Here is a 21,414-nt window from a genome sequence, read left to right as displayed (position 1 = left end):
GAAAAAATAATATGTAATTCATCTATTCAGATTCTGGTGATATTTTAGTTTCTCATTTCTTACAATCTGTATCCAATAAATATAAATTTAAAAATTCAGGGAAGAAAAATACCAATAATAAACTTTTTGTTAACATTTAGTTGCATTTCTTTCTTGAGTCTGTTTGTCATTATGTGCATGTACCATATCATGCACTTATATTGTATTTATCTTGGTTTTTAGGTGCATCTTTATTCAGAATCATTTTACTATTTTATGGATGTTGTTTAAATGATTTTATATCTATTACATACAAAATTCAAATGTATCATAGTTTATATAATTAGTCCCCTATTAGTAGGTTATCTAATTATATAAAATACCATATAAAGACCATACAAAGCATATATGTATATATAAGATTATACATATAATTAGGATATATATATATGTACTATATGTATATAATATAGTATTTACTACTTAGAATTGAGCAAGATATATTGCCAGTTATCAAGCAAATTTTACACACACACACACACACACACACACACACACACACATCCATCCCAGTTCCCTTTCTCACTTTTTCCTTGAGGTCATTTTCTTTCAGACTATATTGAAAGGTTAATGCCAGTACTAAGAGCTCTGAACTTAAGGACATGTTTCTAGAACTATTCCCCATCTCCTTCCATAATAATTATAAAAAATAGATCCTAAAGGAAGAGAAAGAAGAATCAGAGTAGAGACTCAAATGAAAATGCAAAGGAGAAAGAAAGCAATTCAAAGGGACAAAGTGTCCACCAATTAGGAAGACAGAGAGAAAAAACTGGTTTTGATGCAGAACCAGGAAGCTGGATTGAAGGGATTCAGACCAACTACTTGTAGAGTAACTGCCTTTTCCTGCAGTCCAACAGTCCTGGGCACTTTAAATCCTCCTCATTAGAGAATGGGGATTTAGATCCGCTAAAGGGTTAGATGGTGGGGATTGTGCTACAATTAGTGATCCTCTCTCCCTTGACAAAGCTAAAATTTTTCCTGGAAGTGGGGTAGCAATTGACACTATCACCAATAAAATGTAAGTGTGTGTGTGTGTGTGTGTGTGTGGTTTAATTTGAAAATTATACTGAGTCACTCCCTTTGAATTGTGAATATTTCCTCAGGGTTTGAAGTAACGGATATTTTAAAAGGCTGAGCTATAGCAACAAAATACTCTCTGGAAAGGTGGTAGCAATTTATTTTCTCGTTGTGAATATAACACTTTGATGCCTATTTATAAATTATCTGAGACTATTTTAACTACTTGAGTTATTCGAGGAAAAATATGTTTTAGGCTAACTTATATTGATGTGAATTTGAAAAAATATATATATAATAAATAATGAGAGAAAAATCATTGTTTTCCCCCTATGTCATATTGCAGACGAGTTTCCATAAAAGTTGGATTACTTCACTTGCCAAAGACATTTGACATATCAAATGCAGCCATATGTTCTAAATATAACAGATTACTGCCATGTGCATGACTTAAGGAAGACTGTGTTGTGCAAGTTGAAAGAACATTTGAAATATATGTTCGAATTTCAAATAATTTGTATTTTAGACCTGTTCAAATTTCAATGACAGAGAAATGTGAAAATATATAACCACATATTTGGGGTGTAATCAGTGTGTTGGGACACCTAGACCATATTGAAATATGGTTCCACATATAAAAAAGTACATCTAAATTCACTAGTTTCTCCCTAAGAAGTCCTTACTATGGAGGAAGAAATAGAAACTATGTATAAATACAAAGAATGGGATGTAGGAAAACTCAGCACTCTAATATTTAAGGAAAGATCATATATATATATATGAAAGATCATTTATATATATATATATGAAAGATCATTTATATATATATATTAAATATATATATATCATATATATTTGGCCTCTTGGGGGTGCAATTCTAGATGGTGAGTAGATCAAGTGGATCAATTCTTTTTTTCTTTCCTTTTTTTTTTTTTTTGAGTCACATCCAGCTCTTTTTATTTTTTATTTTAAAACAGGATCTCCCTAAGTTTCTTAGGGCTTTGCTAAATTGCTGAGGTTGGCTTTGAAACTGTGAATCTCCACCCTCAGCCTGCTAAGCCACTGGGATTATAGGCATGCTTCAGTACTTCTCTTGATCTTGTTTTTATTTACAAATTGAAGTTTCATTTATTATGGATACTTTGGTATTAATTTTTATTTAAAAGCTACTTTGATAAAATATTTTATGTTGAGTATTCAGCTTTTTGACATATCCTTAATTATTGCAGTAGAGGAACAAGAGACCCTCTCTTTATTGCTGGCTTAGTGTGTGTGCCCTGGTCACCCTTTCTTTCCTTGTTGTTTAGATCAGCATGCTCATGTGGCCAATGAAGATGTCAGAAGTCCCTACTGTGTCTTCCAACCAGGTCTTTCTTCTTCTTTTTCATGCTTCGAAATGCTTCGCTCTTTTTTATCTCACTATCTCCAAAAGAACTTTATGGGTTTTTTTGTGTTTTTTTTGTTTGTTTGTTTGTTTCGTACTGGGAATTTGGGAATTGAGCCCAAGATCACTTAACCATGGAGAAACATCCCCAACCCTTTTTCTTTTTTTATTTTGAAACAAGGTCTCACTAAGTTTCTTAGGGCCTTGCTAAATTGCTGAGTCTGGCTTTAGACTTGCTATCTTCCTGCCTCAGTCTCCCCAATCACTGGGATTACAGGTTTGAGCCAACTATTAAATACATTCTACACCTAGATGTTCTTTTATTATCCAGTGTGGACAAGATCACAGACAGTCTACATTGCATCAGACTGCCAAATGGTAGAAATATTATTTCTAGGTTCACATGTGTTAAAAATAATCTCTCTAGAGATAAAAATCTCTTTTCATCTATTTACTACAAAAAAATACATTCCTCTAGTGCTAGGAAGAAGACAGCTATGAACAAAGAAGACAAGATTCCTACTGTTATAGAATTCACATTATGGGAGATATATAAAGATATGATCAAGAATGGTGACATGTCACACACTTTGGCAAATAAAAGGAAGGAATCATAACAAAAACGAAGGTTACACCATCAAGACCTAAAAGGGATCTTCAAAAGATACAGTTGTCTGGTCTAGACAAGGTATCAGTGAATGAGGTAAATATAAAGTGTCTAATTTGAGCTTCAAATATTATGACAGAGAAGGGGCTGCAGTCATAGTTCGCCCAAGACTCAAGTTCACATAGTTAATATTAGAATTAACTTCACAGTGTGAACTGATAGTTTGAAAGAGCTGCAAGTCTCCCCTGGACTAACCCCTAATTCAGATAAGGAATGTGGAGGTGGTGTTTCTTGGGCTCTTGTTTCAGGCCCCCAAGACCATCCTTAGATTTTTTGATTTGCCAGGACTCATGGAACTCATAAAAGTTGTTATAGTCATGTTATGATTTGTTTCATAAAATGATATTTATTAGTATCAATAAAAGAAAAAGGTACCTAAGAGAGTGCATGAGAACACAAATAGTTTTCTGGTTGTCCCTCTCCCATTGGATTATATGGGCAGTACTTAATTTTTCCAGCAATGATATGTGATAATATATTTGAAGTGTTACCAACAAGGGAACTTAGCTGAGATTTGGCATCCAGTGTTTTCACTGGGGTCAGTCCTGTAGGCATGGACTGCTTAACTGACCTCAGTTATCCAGTCTCTAGACCCTCCAAAGGAGAGTCTGATAATGCTTGGGTCAGGGCCCGAGTAAACAAAGACACTATCATCAATCAGGACATTCTAAGGGTAGAAGGTTATCTCCCAGGAGCCCAAAGGCCAATTTTTATTTTATAATATGCAGCGTTTACATACTTCAATACTTCAAGACTGGTGTGTTAACCTTTTAATGCACTGTTTTAGTCACCTATTTTTTTATTGCTATCACCAAAAGATAAAATAATAAAAGAACAATTTAAAGCAGGAAGAGTTACTTGGGTCTCATAGTTTCAGAGGTCTCAGTCCAAAGATGGTTAACTCCATTCCTCAGGGTCCGATATTATGCAGAACATCAAGGTAGAAGAGTGTGACTAAGGAAAGCAGCTGGGGACAAGGTATGAGGTATGAGAGAGACCTGGCACTACGTGAGAGAGAGAGCGCGAGCAAGAATGAACGCCCATGAGTGTGTGCTCCACTCTCACCAAGAATAAAATATATACCCAAAGGCAGGTCCCAGTGATCCACCTCCTATAGCCACACCCTACCTGCCTACAGTTACCATCCAATTAATTCCTATCAGGACATTAACACACTGATTAGGTTAAAACTCTCATAACCCAATTATTTCAACTATAAACTTTTTTGCATTGTCTCAGACATAAGTTTTAGGGGGACACTTAATATCTAAACCATTACATGCACAGTCTTTTAATTTAGCATTATAAAAATGACATAAAGAAACCAGAACTGACCTTCCATTCTGTGATTCTTAACATTTCTGCAATGTCTCCCTCCATGGTTATAAATGCCTGAAGCAATTCTGAGCATGGAAATATATGAAGACATAACAACCGTTGGAGAAAAAGCTAGGATGCCTCTTTTATCAAAGAGAAAAGCATTTCACAGCAGAATCCCCTCAGCCTTAATTGGCCAAGATTGGTTCACATGCCCATTTCTGAGCCAGTATTGAGAAGTGGCTAGAATTATCCTAATTGACCAGACTAATCAAATGATCCACCCCCTACCCACCATGGGTTGAGGGGAGTGTCTCCTATGCAGAGTACGTCGGATTATACGCCTTAACATAATTAAGGTTTTTACAGTTAGAAAACAGAGGCTAAGAGTTAGTTTACTGATTTCCAAAAGTTGCTGAAACCAACTATGGTCTTCTAAGGAATTGAGAACTTTCAGGACCATCACCTGAATATTTCCTGTCCAAAATTTTTCTAAATGTTCCCAATATTTATAACTGAATTATGAAGAGCATAAACAGTAATGGGAGAAAACGAAAAGGCAGAACTTACTCTAATCCTCTATTCCTTAAAGATTTAATTTCCTAAATTTTCAACCATTATATACCCTGTAGCAAAATATCTGAAAATCTGTGCTTTTTGGTAATAGAAACAGATGGATTAATGTGCACTCAAAGAGAAAATAGCTTACAGGGCACTTGTGTCTCTTTTAAGTGTTCAACTGAATTAACATGATGAAATTCTAGAAAAATAAAAATATATGTGGGAGGAAAGACAAGTAGGTGGTGTGTGTAATAAGCGAGGAAATTACTTGATAATTGAAAAATTCCCTAGGAGAAAAGGAATCAATGCAAATTGAGAAAGAGGAGGAATTGGGTACTAAAGTTTCCTTACACACTGGATTAAAAAAAATAATGCAACATAGAAAAGAAAATTGGTCAAGATGTGAGTTCCATTAATACCGACTGCCTTTAAAGGGGAGATGTAAATCTGTATGGTTTCCATTATGAGATATTCAGTGTAATATAGTGACTCTTTTGCAATTGTTTGCTGACAGAGGAGAATGTGGTCTCAAATATAAAAGGATAAAAGGTAGAATGGAACAAGGAAAATAGAATGACACTTCCAACATAAGTTCTAGCACCATTAAGCAGCTGGTCAGCTCATGGTTGCCATATATAAAAGGAGAGCTGGAAGGAGCATTTTATTTATGTACTCTAAAGATAAATTCAGCTATCCCTCTCCTTGGTATATATCTAAAGGATTTAAAATCAGAATACCACAGTGATGTAGCCCCATCAATGTACATAGGACCAAAATTCACAATAGTCAAGCTATGGAGCCAACCTAGATGACCTTCAACAGATAATTGGTAAAGAAAACAAGGCATATATAAACAATGGAGTGTAACTAAGCCATAAAGAAGAATGAAAATATGGCATTTGCTGGTAAACAGATGAAATTGAAGGCTATCCTGCTAAGTGAAATAAAAGCCAAAGGTTGAATGTTTTCTGTGATATGCAAAAACTAATCCAAAAATAAGGAGGGCATAAATAAAGAATGGAAGAAAGATCAGGGGAGAAGACAAAGGAAAATAAAGGGAAGGAAGGAGGGTTGGAACAGGGAAAGAGAGTGAAATAAATCTGATCTAACTTTCCTATGCATGTATATGAATACACCACAATAAATGTCACCATCATGTACATCCACAAGACACTAATATAATGAAATTTAACCCCTATCTCTCATCCTGCACAATATCAACTAAAATGGATCAAAGACCTAGGAATTAAACTAGAAATTCTGCAATTGCTAGAAGAAAATGTATGCCCAACACTCCAGTATGTTGGCACAGGTACCAACTTCCTTTAACAAGACTCCTAAAGTGCAAGACATAAAATAAAAAAAAAATCAATAAGAGGGATGGCATCAAAATAAAAAGCTTTGTCACAACAAAGGAAACAATTAAGAGAGTGAAAAGAGAGCCCACAGAAGATCTTATCTTCTGTGGGAGAAGATCTTTTTCATCTGCTCCTCAAATAGGGAATGAATATCCAGAATATACAAAGAACTCAACAAAATTTAACACCAAAAAAAAAAGAAAAAAAATAACCCAATAAATAAATTGGCAAAAGAACTAAAAAGACACTTCTCAAAAGAAGGAAAAATGAAAGGCCAACAAATATCTGATAAAAGGCTCAATACCTCTATCAATTAGGGGAATGTAAATCAAAACTACAGTGAGATTCTCTCTCCAGTCAGAATGGTAATCACCAAGAAATTCTGGGGAGAATGTAGAGGGAAATGTACATTCTTACATTGTTGGTGTGATTGTAAATTAGTGCAACCACTCTGGAAAGCAGTATGGAGATTCCTCAAAAAGCTAGGAATGGAACCACAATATGACTCAGCTATCCCACTCCTTGGTATATATCTATAGGATTTAAAATCAGTATACTACAGTGATGCAGCCCCATCAATATATATAGGAGCCAAATTCACAATAGCCAAGCTATGGAGTCAACCTAGGTGCCCTTCAACAGATTAATGGATAAAGAAAATGTGGCATACATAAACAATAGAGTATAACTCAGCCATAAAGAAGAATGAACGTATGCCATTGGCTAGTAAATGGATAGAATTGGAGACTATCATGCCAAATGAAATAAGCCAGTACCAAACAGTCAAAGGTCAAATGTTTTCTCTGGTACAGGAAGCTAATCTAAAAATGAGGTGTGTGTATCAGGAGGAGGGGGATAGATAGAGAAAGGAAAAAAAAAGGAGAGGGAATTCCATCAAAATAGAGGAATTACCAGTAGATTATACAATTAGGGGATTGAAGGGGAGGGTGGGATAAGGGAAGAACAGTGAAATGAATCTGACCAAACTTTCATATGTACATACATTAATATATCTCAGTGAATCATAACATCATGTACATCCACAAGGCACTAATTTAAAAAAAAGTATAAATTAATTGCAGAAAGATCAGTAGAGTAGATGCAAGGGAGGAGGGAGTGCTGGGGACTAAATTGGAGCAAATTATATTTCATATCTTGATTATATCAAAGTGTATCCTAATTTGTATATAACTAAAAAGAATACACACACATATGTATGTACATATTTATGTATATGTATATATATATATGGAGAGAGAGAGAAGAGGAGAGAGGCAGCAGACAGAGGAAATAAAAATAAAACATTAAAAAACAAAATAAATATAAAACATATAAAACAAAAATAACATCTCTTTTTATATATACAAAATTTATATATATTATATATTATAAATTATATATATAGAGAGAGAGGGGCAGAGAAGCAGAAATAAAACAAAAAAAGTTATATTTTTGTCTATTAAAGAACTGTTCAATGATATGAGCCTGTTTTTTTTTCTTTCTTTTCTTTTTTTTTTCTTTTAACAAAAATCCTTTCTGTTATAGTTTGGACCTAGAACATCCTCCTAAGTCTCCTGTGTAGGGCTTTTGGGTAGTGATTGGATCCTGAGAGTTCTGACCTTATCAGTGCATTAACCCATTAATGACTGAATGGACTACTGGGAGGTGGGGCCTAGTTTGGGGAAGCCAGTCACTGGGGCAGGCCCTAGATGGTCTTATCTTCTCTATAGCCTCTTCTTAACTCTCTCTTCTCTCTTTTCTTCCCAGCTTCCATAGTGGAGCAGCTTTTTTCTGCTTTTCTCTTTCACCATGATGTTCTGCCTTTCCTCAGGCCGAGAGCCACAGAGCTGGCCCACCATGAACTGAATACTCTGAAACTCTGAACCAAAATAAATCCTTGATACTGTTAGTTGTTCTCATTTTGGTCACAACAACAAAAAACTAACATATTCCCCAAATAGAAAAATATAAGTGTTTATCTCTCTATATGAGCATATATGTCTTTATACATATAGGCATCTATTTAAAATACCTATAGTTTTGTGATTTTTTTTGGAAAGCAATGATTAGTTCTGCTCTTCTGAATCCAAGAATAAGAGAAACAGACTGCAGATAAGTAATAAATCTGATTTTTTCTCACATCACAAAGTGTCTGGAGATAAGCATCCAGGCTAGTACATGACTCAAAGAAGACACAAGTCAGACCTATATTTCTGCTTCACCATTTTTCAGTAAATTGGGCTTTTGTTCTGGTGGTTGGTGGCATTGTACATTTGTGTTTTAGAAAAGAAAAACATGGAGGGCAAAGAATACCTAGGAAGAAAGAGCAAAGAACATTTTCTTGTGAGTACAGATTACTTTTTCCAGGAACATTTTTTTGGGAGAAACAGAAATTTATTAAGAATCATCTCTGCAATCCCAGAAGCCAGGGACAGTGCTCCATACCTATAATAACAGCTGCTTGGGAGGCTGAGGCAGGATAATAGTGAGTTCAAAGCCAGCCTCAGCAACTTAGTGATGTCCTATGCAATTTAGTGAACCCCTGTCTCAAAATAAAAGATAAAGAAGGGGCTGGAGATGCGGCTCCATGATTAAGCACTCTTGAGTTCAATGCCTGTTACGAAAACAAAAGAAAGAACAAAAGACAGAAAACAAATAATATCAACAACAACAACAAGAAGAAAAACAATATCAAAAGACAAAAACCAGAAGAAACAAATCACCATATGAGCTAATCTTCCATGAATCTGACCTGTCACATTCCTATATGTATGGATGAAAACCCAGATGCAGCCAAGGTCTTATATGTTTGAAATTCCCTCACAATGACTTCTTGTGAGTTCAGAGTAAGAACTAGCCCAGTCACATCTGGGATTTACCCATGGTGGCCATCTCACTTTTTGGTCTCAGGACCTTTCCACCTTAATAATGAGAAAGGACTCCAGAAGCTCATTGCTTCACTGGGTTATGGAGACTGACATTTACTTGTTTAGAAATTAAAACTTATAGGATAGTTCAATGGTCTTTTAACATCTGAATATCTGTAATAACTTTTGGTTTTTAAAGACTCATCATAACTACACTCAAGGAACTCAATTCCTTTTCTTTCAACTCAGAATGATTGGTGTCAAAGGGATTATAGCACTTTGCAGACACCATGATGCTATAACAAAATACTCTGTTCCCTAAGACACTATAAAACATGGTATTAACACCTAGGGAGTTGACTGGGAGGAAAGATTCATCATAATTTCCCCATAAGGCCCTCTTCAGATTTCTGCTTAGCAACCCTCACAGAATTGCTGGTCAAAGACACTGGGAGGGACTCGCATGTATGTCACAAGTTTCTCATCTGCAGACCATATTTTCGGTTCATAGATGAATTCCTGAGGTGAAATCTGTCAGCTACTTTTAAGACTTCTCTTATTTCTCCCAGAAGGAAAACTGTGCCAAAATTCACCAGGCAACCTCCACTGCAGTTATTAATGCTTCAGCCTTTCAATCACACTAAAACTTTCTTAGAAGCAGTGTTAATGTACTGCATCACCATTTTTATTTTGCAACTGAAGGCTTTTCCTACAACAATCCTTCTTTAACTTCATTTAAATTCATATCTTCCATCATCTTTTTAAAAACTTATTAAGACTTCATCCTCTGACAGTGGCTTTGGAAAGTTTTCTATCATCTCTGAAGATGCTATAAGCCATCACTACTTGCAAATGCTGTCTTCAGGTTGGGAAAAAGGAATCTATCATTCTTGCTCCCTGGAATTCTTATGCTGATACATTTGTCCAGCCTATTATCTGTCAGGGTCCTATTATTTAAATGCTGGGTTGGAATCTGGCTCTGATGGTCATCAGTTGTGTGACCTTGGCTACTTAAACTCACTCTCCAGAGACTTCTAAGTAAGGCAAGAGGGGCAAGGGCTGAGTGATTTGATTAATCAATATTTTCATAAACTATGTTAGCTTCCCATCACTGACAAAATACCTGAGATAATCAACTTAAAAAAGAGGCAATTTTAATTTTGGCTCAGTTTCAGTCTCTGGTTGGTTGGCTCTGTTGCTTTTAGGCCTGTAGCAAGGTGGTAGATCATAGCAGATGTACTTCCAGAGGAAATTAGCCCAACTCATGGCAGTCAGAAAGCAGAAACAAAGGGTGGGGTGGGGTGGGGAATGGGGCCAGGGGCCAATATCCAATAGCCCCTTCAAGGGCACACTCCCAATGACCTAACTTCCTTCTTCTAGGTCCCACCACCTCCAAAAAGGATCTCCCCAAGGACCAAGACTTTTTTAGGGAACATTTCAGATCCAAGCTATAACATAAATTTAAGATAACAGTATTGTAAGTGACCAATATACTTACTAGAAATAATAAAACTTTACTCAAAAACGATATTTGATTTCTTGGTGATATACCTAAAGTGAGGTAAAAAAAAACATACTCTGGGGCTCCGGCTGTGGCTCAGTGGCAGAGTGCTTGCCTAACATGTATGAGGCACTGGGTTCGATTTTCAGCACCACATGTAAATAAGTAAAGGTCCATCTACAATTTAAATATATATATATATATATATATAATAAAAAAGTACACTGCACACACATACACACACACACTCTCCATCGCACACACAGACAAATCTGTATCCCTCTATCTTTGTTTCTTTTAACAACAAAATGTTTGATTTTCAATATATTCAAGAATTACTGCAATAAGAATCAACATGCTAGGGCTTGCCTTGCACGTGTGAGGCACTGGGTTCCATCCTAAGCACCACATAAACATAAGGAGACCCTAATGGCTATACAAAATATATGTATGATGATGTGAGGGGGAAAAAAAAGAAATGTGTCACATTAGATTGGTAGAGAGAGGTGAGGAGAGGGGAGGGTGGGGGAAGAGGGGACAGGAAGGGCAGCAGAATAAAATAGACACTAGTATTGCTGTATGAATATACTGTGGCTGAACCAATGTGATTCTGCAATCTGTACACTTGAAAAAATGAGAAATTATACCTCATTTGATTCAAATGTATGCTATGTCAAGATCATTGTATTATCATGAGCAACTAATTAAAAAAAGACCCCAAATACCACCTAATTAAAACAACAACCCAAAACATACTGTCCCTCTACAACTACAAAAAAATTAAAAATAAAAAGAATCAACATGCTAACTCCTAATTATAGAAGAATGAGCCAATAAATAAAATAGATTATCTGAGATAAACTTAGATTGGGATTATTTTGCTTCATATACTGGGCATCCATTTTGCACAGATGATTGGTTGCCAAACAATAAAAATATTGCAGTCCCTTCTTTAAGGAGGTTACAGATTAGTGGGAATGGACTTTTGCTGAAGTAATGCATTTTAATACAAAGAAAAATTTAAACGCAGTTCTTTAGTAGTTTATTTCCATTATTTTCCCCAGATAAATCCAAGTAAAATACATTTCCCCTTTAAATAAAGTATATAATTAAATTATATTAGCACAGAGAAATATATGGAGTTACTTTACCGAAGTTTAGTAATGGTTACACATGAGTGATGTTTGCCTAATTTTTAAAAATTCAGCATGTATATCCAAAGGCAAACGTACTTTCAAAAATTAAGTTACTATTCCTAAAGCAAAACAAAAGAAGTGGTGTGGGATACTTTAATGAAACTAGGAAATTTAGCTAAGAGTTTGGAGTTTCCGTGCATAATGTTCATAAATGGTTATGGCAAGAACGTTGTCCTGGCCCTAAAAGCAACCTAGCCGGCAGCACCCCCTTTTCTGAGGTTTCATTCCTTCCAGTCAGAATTGCGGAAACCCAGGCACGGGCAGGTTCTTTCATTCCAAGCCCTCAAAACCGCGATAAACTTGGTAGGAGCAGCTGATTGGCTACAAAACAAATGACGCAATATATCCCAACACCACTCAGAGTCAGAGTCAGCAAGCCTAGCTCAGATTGCGTTTTCTGATTGGTCCCTACGGCAAGAGTGCAGGGACAATTGCTGAGGTTGACCTCTGGTTCCGGAACCGAGGGCGAAGATGGCGGCCTCCCGGTGCTGGAGGTTTGTGCCTCGCGGTCGAGGGCCGTCATTGCACACCGCTGCCGAGACTAACTCCACGGCCACGGGAACGATCAGCCCAGATGTGTCGGCGACCTCCGTTGCGCGGTACCCGCCGATTGTGGCCTCCTTGACCGCCAAGAGCAAGGCGGCACGGCAGCGGCGGGTGGAACGCTGGCAGGCAGCGGTGCACGCGGCCAAGTCGGTGGACGAGAAGCTGCGAATCCTTACGAAGATGCAATTCAAGAAGTACGTGGTTTACCCGCAGACCTTCGCCCTGAACGCCGATCGCTGGTACCAAGGCTTCACCAAGACTGTGTTCCTGTCGGGTCTGCCTCCTGCGTCCCCCGAGGCCGAGCCGGCGCCGGCGCTGGACCTGGCTGCCCTGCGCTCTGCCGTGTGCGACTGCCTCCTGCAGGAACATTTCTACTTGCGGCGCAAGCGGCGGGCGCCCCTCTTCCAGGAGCGGGAGGCTATCGCTTCGCCCTTCTTGGATCAGCTGGTGGCGACCCTCACGGGATTGCTCAGCCCGCTCAACCCCGTCCTGGCTGCAGCCGCTCTTGGTGAGCTTCGGGACCCTCACCACGTATGCAGCTTCCCTCTCTGTGTGATAACCCTAACCCTAATAGCTTAAGCTCTTCGGGAGTCTGACTTGACTCTGCTTTGTGATTGTCCAGCCAAGTGAAGAGCTGTGGTTAAGAAAAGAGGCTCCTAGGGAGCAGTACAGACCTGGGTTGCTTTGGGCTCTTAAAAAATCGGTGGGACAATAATATGTGAATTCATTAATATCTTTTACCATATTTTTTTCTTATTTCAAGTTGAGAATTATGGTAATAGTGCTTCTTCATTAGCATTGTGGCGATTAAGTGATATATTAAGTAGAATACCTAACCTTCAGTATTTATTGTGTGCCAGGCCTAATTTCAAATTTTATGTGTGCCAGCTAATCCTCTCAATAACCATTTACAGGAGGTAGCATGATTGCCTGATTTTATAAATGAAAAACAAAATGGCACGCAGAAGCTAATCATATCTAGTCTAAGACTATACTTGGTAGATTTACAGATAAAGATTCGGACCCAGCAAATAATTTAACAGCTTCTTTCTAACTGTTCATATAGACATGAAAAATAATTAGCGTATTTTAAAAATCACTGTTCCAGTACATTCATTTTTATGTGTATCATCTAGTGGGTGTCTTAGTGTTGGTAGTATTAATGTTGTTATACCTGTAGGCATGTGCTCAACTGATTTTTGTAGTGTGCAGTATTTCCCTTTCTCAGTTGGGAAGGAAATGGTATTAAGGGGAACTTTGGTGAACTTTGAGATTGGTGGTTTACTAAACTTTCTTTGTCAAGCCTCAGATACCTCTTATACAAAATAGAAATGATTGTAACTGTAAGTACCTTTTTCAGTAATTGTGAAGATTGAATTATTGAACCATTTTAATTTCTGGTGACTGGTATTCCTGTTGGTCTTATTTTATATGTTTTCTTAGCTAATTATTTTCTTTGGTTACAGGGTTTAGTAACCAAAGAAAATAATTATAATTATTAATGTTGGCACAAGTAGATGTTTGAGTGCTATATTTAAGCCACAATAAATTGTCATATAATCCCAACTCTTTAACTTTTGATATATTTTTAATTAGACGATCATCCTTAAGTTGTCAATTGCTAGTTAGTATTCTGTTAGATTTATCTGATTATTCAGATGAGAAAATTTTGGATATCTTTTAACAGATCATAAGCGGCTAGTTCATTTTTACTGGATGCGTGGTGAAGAAATTATTTCTTCTGGTCATCGAAAAGGTCGAGTTGATGCTTTGCGATACCAAATAGATGATAAACCACACAATCAGATTCGAATATCCAAGCAACTCCCAGAGGTAAGGGTTTAAGGCATTTATATTTATTAACATCTGATATAGGAAATGTAGGCAGATCAAGTGATGGGCTTACTAAATAAAAGTGAAATATTTTGGTTTGATCTCTTGCCATTCATGTTTCCTTTGTAAACCACTGAACTGAAAATCATTTTTAGTTTTTCCCTCTGGTATGATATATTCTTCAGAGGCCAAGTAATCATTTCAAGTGAGGTTAAGTTTTCATGATTGTTCAGACCTTTTTCTTTTCTGTATATCAATATGCTATAATAGTTTATGATTGTAATTTACACATATTAGCTAGTCTGATTTTTAGTTGTGAACTGGGTCATTTTCCATATTTGCAGTTCTTTTGAAAGAAAGTCACTGCATTTTGAGTGCTTTTTGTGCTGCCATGTCAGATTGGCATACTTTTTCTGTAAAGGTCCAAATTGTAAATATTTTAGGCTGTTCAGGCCTTAAGTCTCTGTTGGAACTATTTGGCTCTCATCTTACGGTGTAAAAGCAGCCATATACGATGTATCATGTATCAGTGAATGTGTACGGCTGTGTTCCAGTAAAACTTTATTTGTAAAATTAGGGGGCTGGGTAGATTTAGCCCATCCCTAGATGGTGGTACACATTGAGTATTTCTATTATGAAAATCTGAAATGCTTCAAAATCTGAAATTCAGAGCATGTCATATTTTTTGGAGTAGGGATGCTCAACCTGTAAAGTCTTCCAAAGAACTCTGAAATCTGAAATGCTTCTGGTCTCTAGCACTTTAAGATACTTTGATGATACATATGATTAGATCATTTTTCAAAGAACATCTCATTTAAAAATTTTGGATCTAATAACAATGTACATAAAATAGATACTGTTGTTGTGAATTCATTCTTTTATTTTTTCTTTAAGTTTGTGCCATTGGATTATTCTGTTCCTATAGAAATCCCTGTTATGAAATGTAAACCAGACAAGCTTCCATTATTCAAACGGCAATATGAAAACAACATATTTATTGGTAAGTTTCTTTTTTTATATATTGTACCATAAATATGTTCAAAGTGTGCTGTGCTGTATAACTTTGGAGCACTAGCTATAAAAATAATTCTTGGTGACTGAGAGCTTCTGTTTGTATAATTTATAATCTCAAGTTATTGCAACATGCAAGAATATTAGAAAGAAATTCTTCCAGCACATTTTTTGAAATTCACTAACAGTATTTAACTTTAAAATTATACTTACTAGGTTTTGTTGATTTATTGTATGGGAAAAGTAATTTGCTTTTTCAAAAGCAAAAATGTTTAGAACTGGATCTGGGACAGTAATTGCACTTTAATCAGAAATTAACAAGGGATTCAGAAATTAACAAGGCCTCTTGTCTTCCCACATGCAACTTATTTTCATATTTTTTATTCCTTCATTAATTCCTAGTTGACTTGAGGAAGATTTTAAGCAAGCTTTATACTTGTCCTCCAGACCTATTTTATCTGTCCCTTTTCAGGCATTGTAGTCTTAAGGAATGACCCAAGGGGGACATTTTTAAAAAGACATTACCAATGAAATCAAGAATGTTAGTTCATGAAATATTACTCATTTTCTTTTTACTTATAATTGTAGTATAAAAATGGTTTTATTAGTAAAATACACATTCTTTAATTATTACATTAAATAATCAAGGAAGTTTTAAATTCATAAAATGTATCCTGTGGTAAATATGACAAAGTTTAACAGAGCTCCTAATGACAACCAAGACATTTGAGAAATTGAAATAATAGAGAATTTTCAATAACTTTTACATATATTGTTGTAGCTTACTTTGATCATAGTGGACTTTATGAGAAAAATCATACTTTTACGTGAGATTTAATTTTATTATAGTCAATAAAATAAATGAATTAACATTCTCATTTATGTAATTTTGAGAACAGATTACTGAAGACATGCTTGAACTGAATACTAAAATGTGTGCTTCAGATATTCCACAGGATCAGTTCATGTGAATGTTTTTGTTTTGTTTTTCAGGCTCAAAAACAGCAGATCCATGCTGTTATGGCCACACCCAGTTTCATCTGTTACCTGACAGATTAAATAGAGAATGGCTTTTGAAACGAAACCGTGCTGACCAGATAGAAGTTATTTTTAGAGCTAATGCTATTGCAAGCCTTTTTGCTTGGACTGGAGCACAAGCAGTGTATCAAGGTAAAACTAAATAGATGGCATTATTGTTCTTTGAAGGTTATCTATGACATTGTAAGAATGTAATTATTTAGGTTGCTTTCTTTGGTTAAAATGAAGATATCTTAGCAGTTTGAAAATTATTATGTTGACACCAAATAGAATTGGTTTAAAACCCATAATTAAATATTTTACATTTCTAATTGGAAGAGACATTTGAATAGTTATTTTGATTTTTTTGTTTTTATTTTGACTGCCTCCTGTGTGAACATATTTTTTCCCAATGGTTTTCATAACCATTGTAAGTAAGACTTGCTATTACCACTGAACTACTTCCCCAGTTCTTTTTTATTTTTATTTTGATTCAAGGTCTTGCTAAATTGCTGAGGCTGGCCTCCAGCTTATGATCCTCCTGTCTAAACCTCCTGGATCCCCCGGATTACACACATGGACCACCATGCCTGGCTTATTGTTAACTCTTTTTGTAGTTCCTAACAGTTTTCTGAAGGTAGAAGAGGAAATGATTTGAAGGATTAAATGTTTAGATTAAATTATGGCTATCCTATTTCATTTCTTTAAAGGCTATGTCCAGAATTTGGATTAGGAGATTGTTCCACTCATTCAGTAAATGATCAGTGGTTTCATTTGCCAGACACTGTTGGCTTTGGGGATACTGTGTTGAATAAAAGACAGATCTTGCTCTCCTGGAGTATAGTGGGAGGGGAAAAGATAATAAGCATGTACTATTTTCAGAGAATGGAACAAATATACTATTATAAAGGGTAGAATAATTTATGGGGGTGGATGTAAATGAAGTATGAGGCAAAATCCATATTGCTGGAATCAATAAGGGTGATCTCTAAAAAATGGTTTGAACAGAGACATGCATGGTGAGGAGCTATCTATGCATAATGGGAAAAGACACATCCTGATAAAAGGAATGGCAGGTAAAAAGTCTGAGGTAGGAACAAGCTTGAGTTATTTAAGGAACAATATGAAGGCTGATGAAAGAAGAGCTGGGGAGAGTGATGAGGAATGAGAGGAATCTGGAGGCTATATCATGTAGACTGTTTATTTATTCTTCAGTTCTGAGATTGAACCCAGGGCCTCTGCCTTCTAAGCAAAAGCTTCACCGTTGAGCTACAAACCTCACCCTCATAACACTTTTATTGTAAAACCTGAAGTAATATAATTATCCAGGAGGAATTTTTGTATCTTTGATTTTCGTTTTGTTTTGTTTTGCCTTATGGTATTAGAGATTGAATTCAGGGGTGCTTTACCACTGAGCTACATCCTCAGCCCTTTTTTTATTTTGAGACAGCATCTTGCTCAGTTGCTGATTCTGGTCTCCAACTTGGAATCCTCCTCCATCAGCCTTCTGAGTCACTGGGATTATACACATGTACCACCACGCCTAGCTTCTGGGAGGAATTTAGATATAGACCTGCTAAAGACTAGGCTTACCTTTTACTGTGTGTGTGTGTTCGTGTGTGCGCACACATATATGCACTGAATGGAGAAGGTGAGAGGGGTAGACAGAATCAGAAAAATGTGAGAGGAACTTTGTTGAAGGTGTTAGAATGGCCCTCTTTATTCATGAAAAAAAGTTTTTTTTACGTTAGATTTAATTTCATACTTTAACAATATTTATTGGCTGTCTCCATTAAAGATGCTATAAAATATGTGTGAAGTAAAGTTGTTGCTTGGCCTTGGCAGATGAATTTTTTAAAAAGCCAAAAAAATTGAGTGGTAAAGGTATTAAGGCATCCTGGAGCCTTATGACGTAAGACGCTAGGCTAAATGATAGCAACTCATAAAACCAGTTTGGAAATATATAAAGGAATATAATGAATTTAGCTAAGGATATGTTGAACTGCAGAAAGACAGTTTTATCTGAAGGGGTGTGTGTGTGGCGCGTGCGCATGTGCACACATGGATTTGTCAAAATAAATGGCCAGTATGGTTATTGGGTGGTAGATGTTCCTGGTTTCAGAAAGTTTGAATGTATTTGCTGAAATCAGTGAGGAATAAAAGTACTTCTAGATGTAGGATGGATATGCATACACAGAGCTTCATGAACTTTAATTAGATGAAATAAAGTTGGAATCTGAAGACTGATAATGAAAAAAATGCATCATGAGTTTGGAAATACTAGCTAGAAGGGAGGAAATAAACGTTGATGCAGAAATTGACTATAGGATTGAGATGAAGAAGACAGGGAAACTTTGGATCTTCAGGTAAAATATTTAGGATGTAGGTGTTTGCTACTCTTTAATGTGTGTTTTATTTTGGTGAAATGTATTATGTGTGTAAATTTCAGCATTACTTTCTTCTACAGGATTCTGGAGTGAAGCAGATGTTACTCGACCATTTGTCTCCCAGGGCGTAATCACAGATGGAAAATATTTTTCATTTTTCTGCTACCAGTTAAATACTTTGGCATTGACTGCACAAGCTGATCAGAATAACCCTCGTAAAAATATTTGTTGGGGGACACAGAGTAAGCCTCTTTATGAGACAGTCGAGGATAATGAGGTGAAAGGTTTTAATGATGATGTCTTACTTCAGATAGTTCACTTTCTACTGAATAAACCAAAAGAAGAAAAATCACACTTGTTGGAAAAGTAGGAGAAATATTTCATTTAGGACTTTCAAAGTATTTAAATTTCATCAAAGGATCAATAAAAGGATTTTAAGTGTGCCACTTATAACTGTCAGATGTTAAATGTATTAATTTTTGAGACGTGTGTTTCTTATGTTAACTTGTGATTAGATCTCTCATTCTATTCAAATTCATTACTGAAAGATTTTATTTTGAATACAGTTGATTTAAAGTAATTTTGTGTACATCCTATTTACTGAAATATTAATTTGGTTTTCTTTAATACCTTGAGAATCCCTATTTGAGTGTGATTTTAAAAGTAATATGGCAATATTTTAAATATTTGAGAATCTATGTATCATACTTATCTTTGTTGTTTTGGTTTTAATTTTTTTATTTTTGTTATCATTGGTACAAAGTTTCAGAGCCTTACTTAGACCCCTTCAAAATATGAGCAGTCCATTTCACATTTAGTAAACTAATGCTTTATTCTTAATCTTGGTTTGAACAGAAAAGAAAAATAGAAAAGTATTAATAGTATACTTCACTGAGAGAGTCTTATGTTTTAGTCAACACCCAACCTTTGCCTCATGGCTAAACATAAGTGATATTCCCATTGGAAGGAAAAATGAGATCACCAACTTTGACCTTCACTGGCTTGCTAGTCTACTTCACACGCCCAGAATCATAGAAGTAGGCATTCAGTAGATGTGAATGGATGTCAGTAAATTAAAGTAGTCTTTCTAGTTTCTAGTTTGAGATCTGGCATATGTTATTTATTTATATCTTTCACATCTCAGTAAAGCTTAAGGTTTTCATTACGTAGATATCTACATAGTTCTTATTTATGCCTAAATTTTTATGTTATTGTGAATGTATTTGTTCTTTTCAATTATATTTTTATAGCTTCTAAAAATGGCTGATGTTGGTTGCTGTATAATTTTGTAAAAGACCAATTTAGTTAGCTTAATAAATCAGTGTTTTCAGCTCACTTTCATGAGGTATTTGTGTCCAGTCTATTTTGTATTCTCCTGAAATTACATATTAGCATGCATAACCATTAACTCCCTGTAGCATAATTCATTGGACAGTTTCTATCCATACATAAATTACATCTTAAATCCAATGGCAATTCCATTACACAGTTATAGAAATAAATCATGACTTTCTTTAAAAAATTTAAAAAGCCAATACGTAACCTGTACATTAAATTTCAGACTGTACAAATTGTTATAAAAGTTTCAAGAGCCAGTATCAAGTATTAAATGCTGTTTACAAAAACTTCACCAAGTGAAATGCAGAATCTATAGGATAAAAAGCACATAATGAATTTTAACTTATCCTAAGAGTTGGTCCCTGGAAACTGAAGATTTAAATACTACCTATAAAGTACTTATTTTTAAAATTTTTTTAAATGAGATATTCCAACAGGCCAGCACTATGGTCTGAATGCTTGTTTTTCCCCCAAATTCATGTTTAAATTCTAACCTCCAGGGCTATGGTATTAGGAGGATGAGCCCTTTTCAAAGGTGAGGCCTTTTGGAAAATATTTGGAAAGGAGCTCTGTTCTCTTAAATGGAATTATTATCCATATAAAATAGGCCTATGACAGTTCATTCATCCCTTGTACCATGTGAAAATAGTAAGAAGGAACTATTCATGAACCAGAGAGCAGGTCCTCGCCAAATACTGAATCTACTGTCTCCTTTATGGACTTCTTGACCTTTGGAACTGTGAGAAATAAATTTCTGTTTATCATGTCTTACCACCCAGTTTATGGTATTTTGTTAATGTACTAAGACTACTAGTAAAAATCAGTATGCCTGTTTTTGTTCTAGCTTGTGCATAATGCTTTAATTAAAAGGTAAAGTTAATTTTACAGAAAATTGTTAAGACTTGATTTTTAAATTCTTCATTTACAATTATAGAAAATATTATGGCTTCCTTATAGAGGCAGAATAAAATAATAATTGAGCAAGGTACAAGGAAGACAAATGGTCCAGAATCGCTACAGAGAATGTCAAAAATAGATGTGAACAGGCCTGCATATTTACAACATCAGTATTGATCAATATTTGATTGGGTTGAATTTCTAAACTCAAAAGACTGCTCTATTGTCCAGTTTGGTTAGAAGATTTTGTAAAACAGAATAGTAACAATGAAAAATAAAAATCAGAGAAGAATAGAGATGCCACAGAAACTGAGAAATTGTAAGTAATAATGTTTCAAGGGTTGAGATATGATTACTGATTTGGGAATAGCTGCTATGCAAATAAAAAACTTATTCTACATTAACTATAACATATATGGCTATATGACTTTAATTGTCTCAGCATATTTTAAATATTTCTGGAATATCCTTTTTAAGT

At 35.5% G+C, this 21,414-nt stretch overlaps 1 protein-coding gene across 1 annotated transcript; it reads left to right on the top strand.

The window, feature by feature from the left end:
* Window positions 1-12,329: 12,329 nt before the first annotated feature.
* Window positions 12,330-20,036, top strand: Mrps30 (mitochondrial ribosomal protein S30). The gene is made up of 5 exons (XM_005319654.5): window positions 12,330-12,961; window positions 14,141-14,286; window positions 15,181-15,286; window positions 16,291-16,467; window positions 18,782-20,036. The coding sequence occupies exons 1-5, from the start codon at window positions 12,379-12,381 to the stop codon at window positions 19,069-19,071; spliced, it is 1,302 nt and encodes a 433-aa protein (XP_005319711.1). The 5' UTR covers window positions 12,330-12,378; the 3' UTR covers window positions 19,072-20,036.
* The last annotated feature ends 1,378 nt before the right edge of the window (window positions 20,037-21,414 follow it).

The sequence above is a fragment of the Ictidomys tridecemlineatus genome, chromosome 1 (genome assembly GCF_052094955.1).
Source record: "Ictidomys tridecemlineatus isolate mIctTri1 chromosome 1, mIctTri1.hap1, whole genome shotgun sequence".
NCBI lineage: Eukaryota > Metazoa > Chordata > Mammalia > Rodentia > Sciuridae > Ictidomys > Ictidomys tridecemlineatus.
This window is presented reverse-complemented; position numbering and strand designations above follow the sequence as displayed.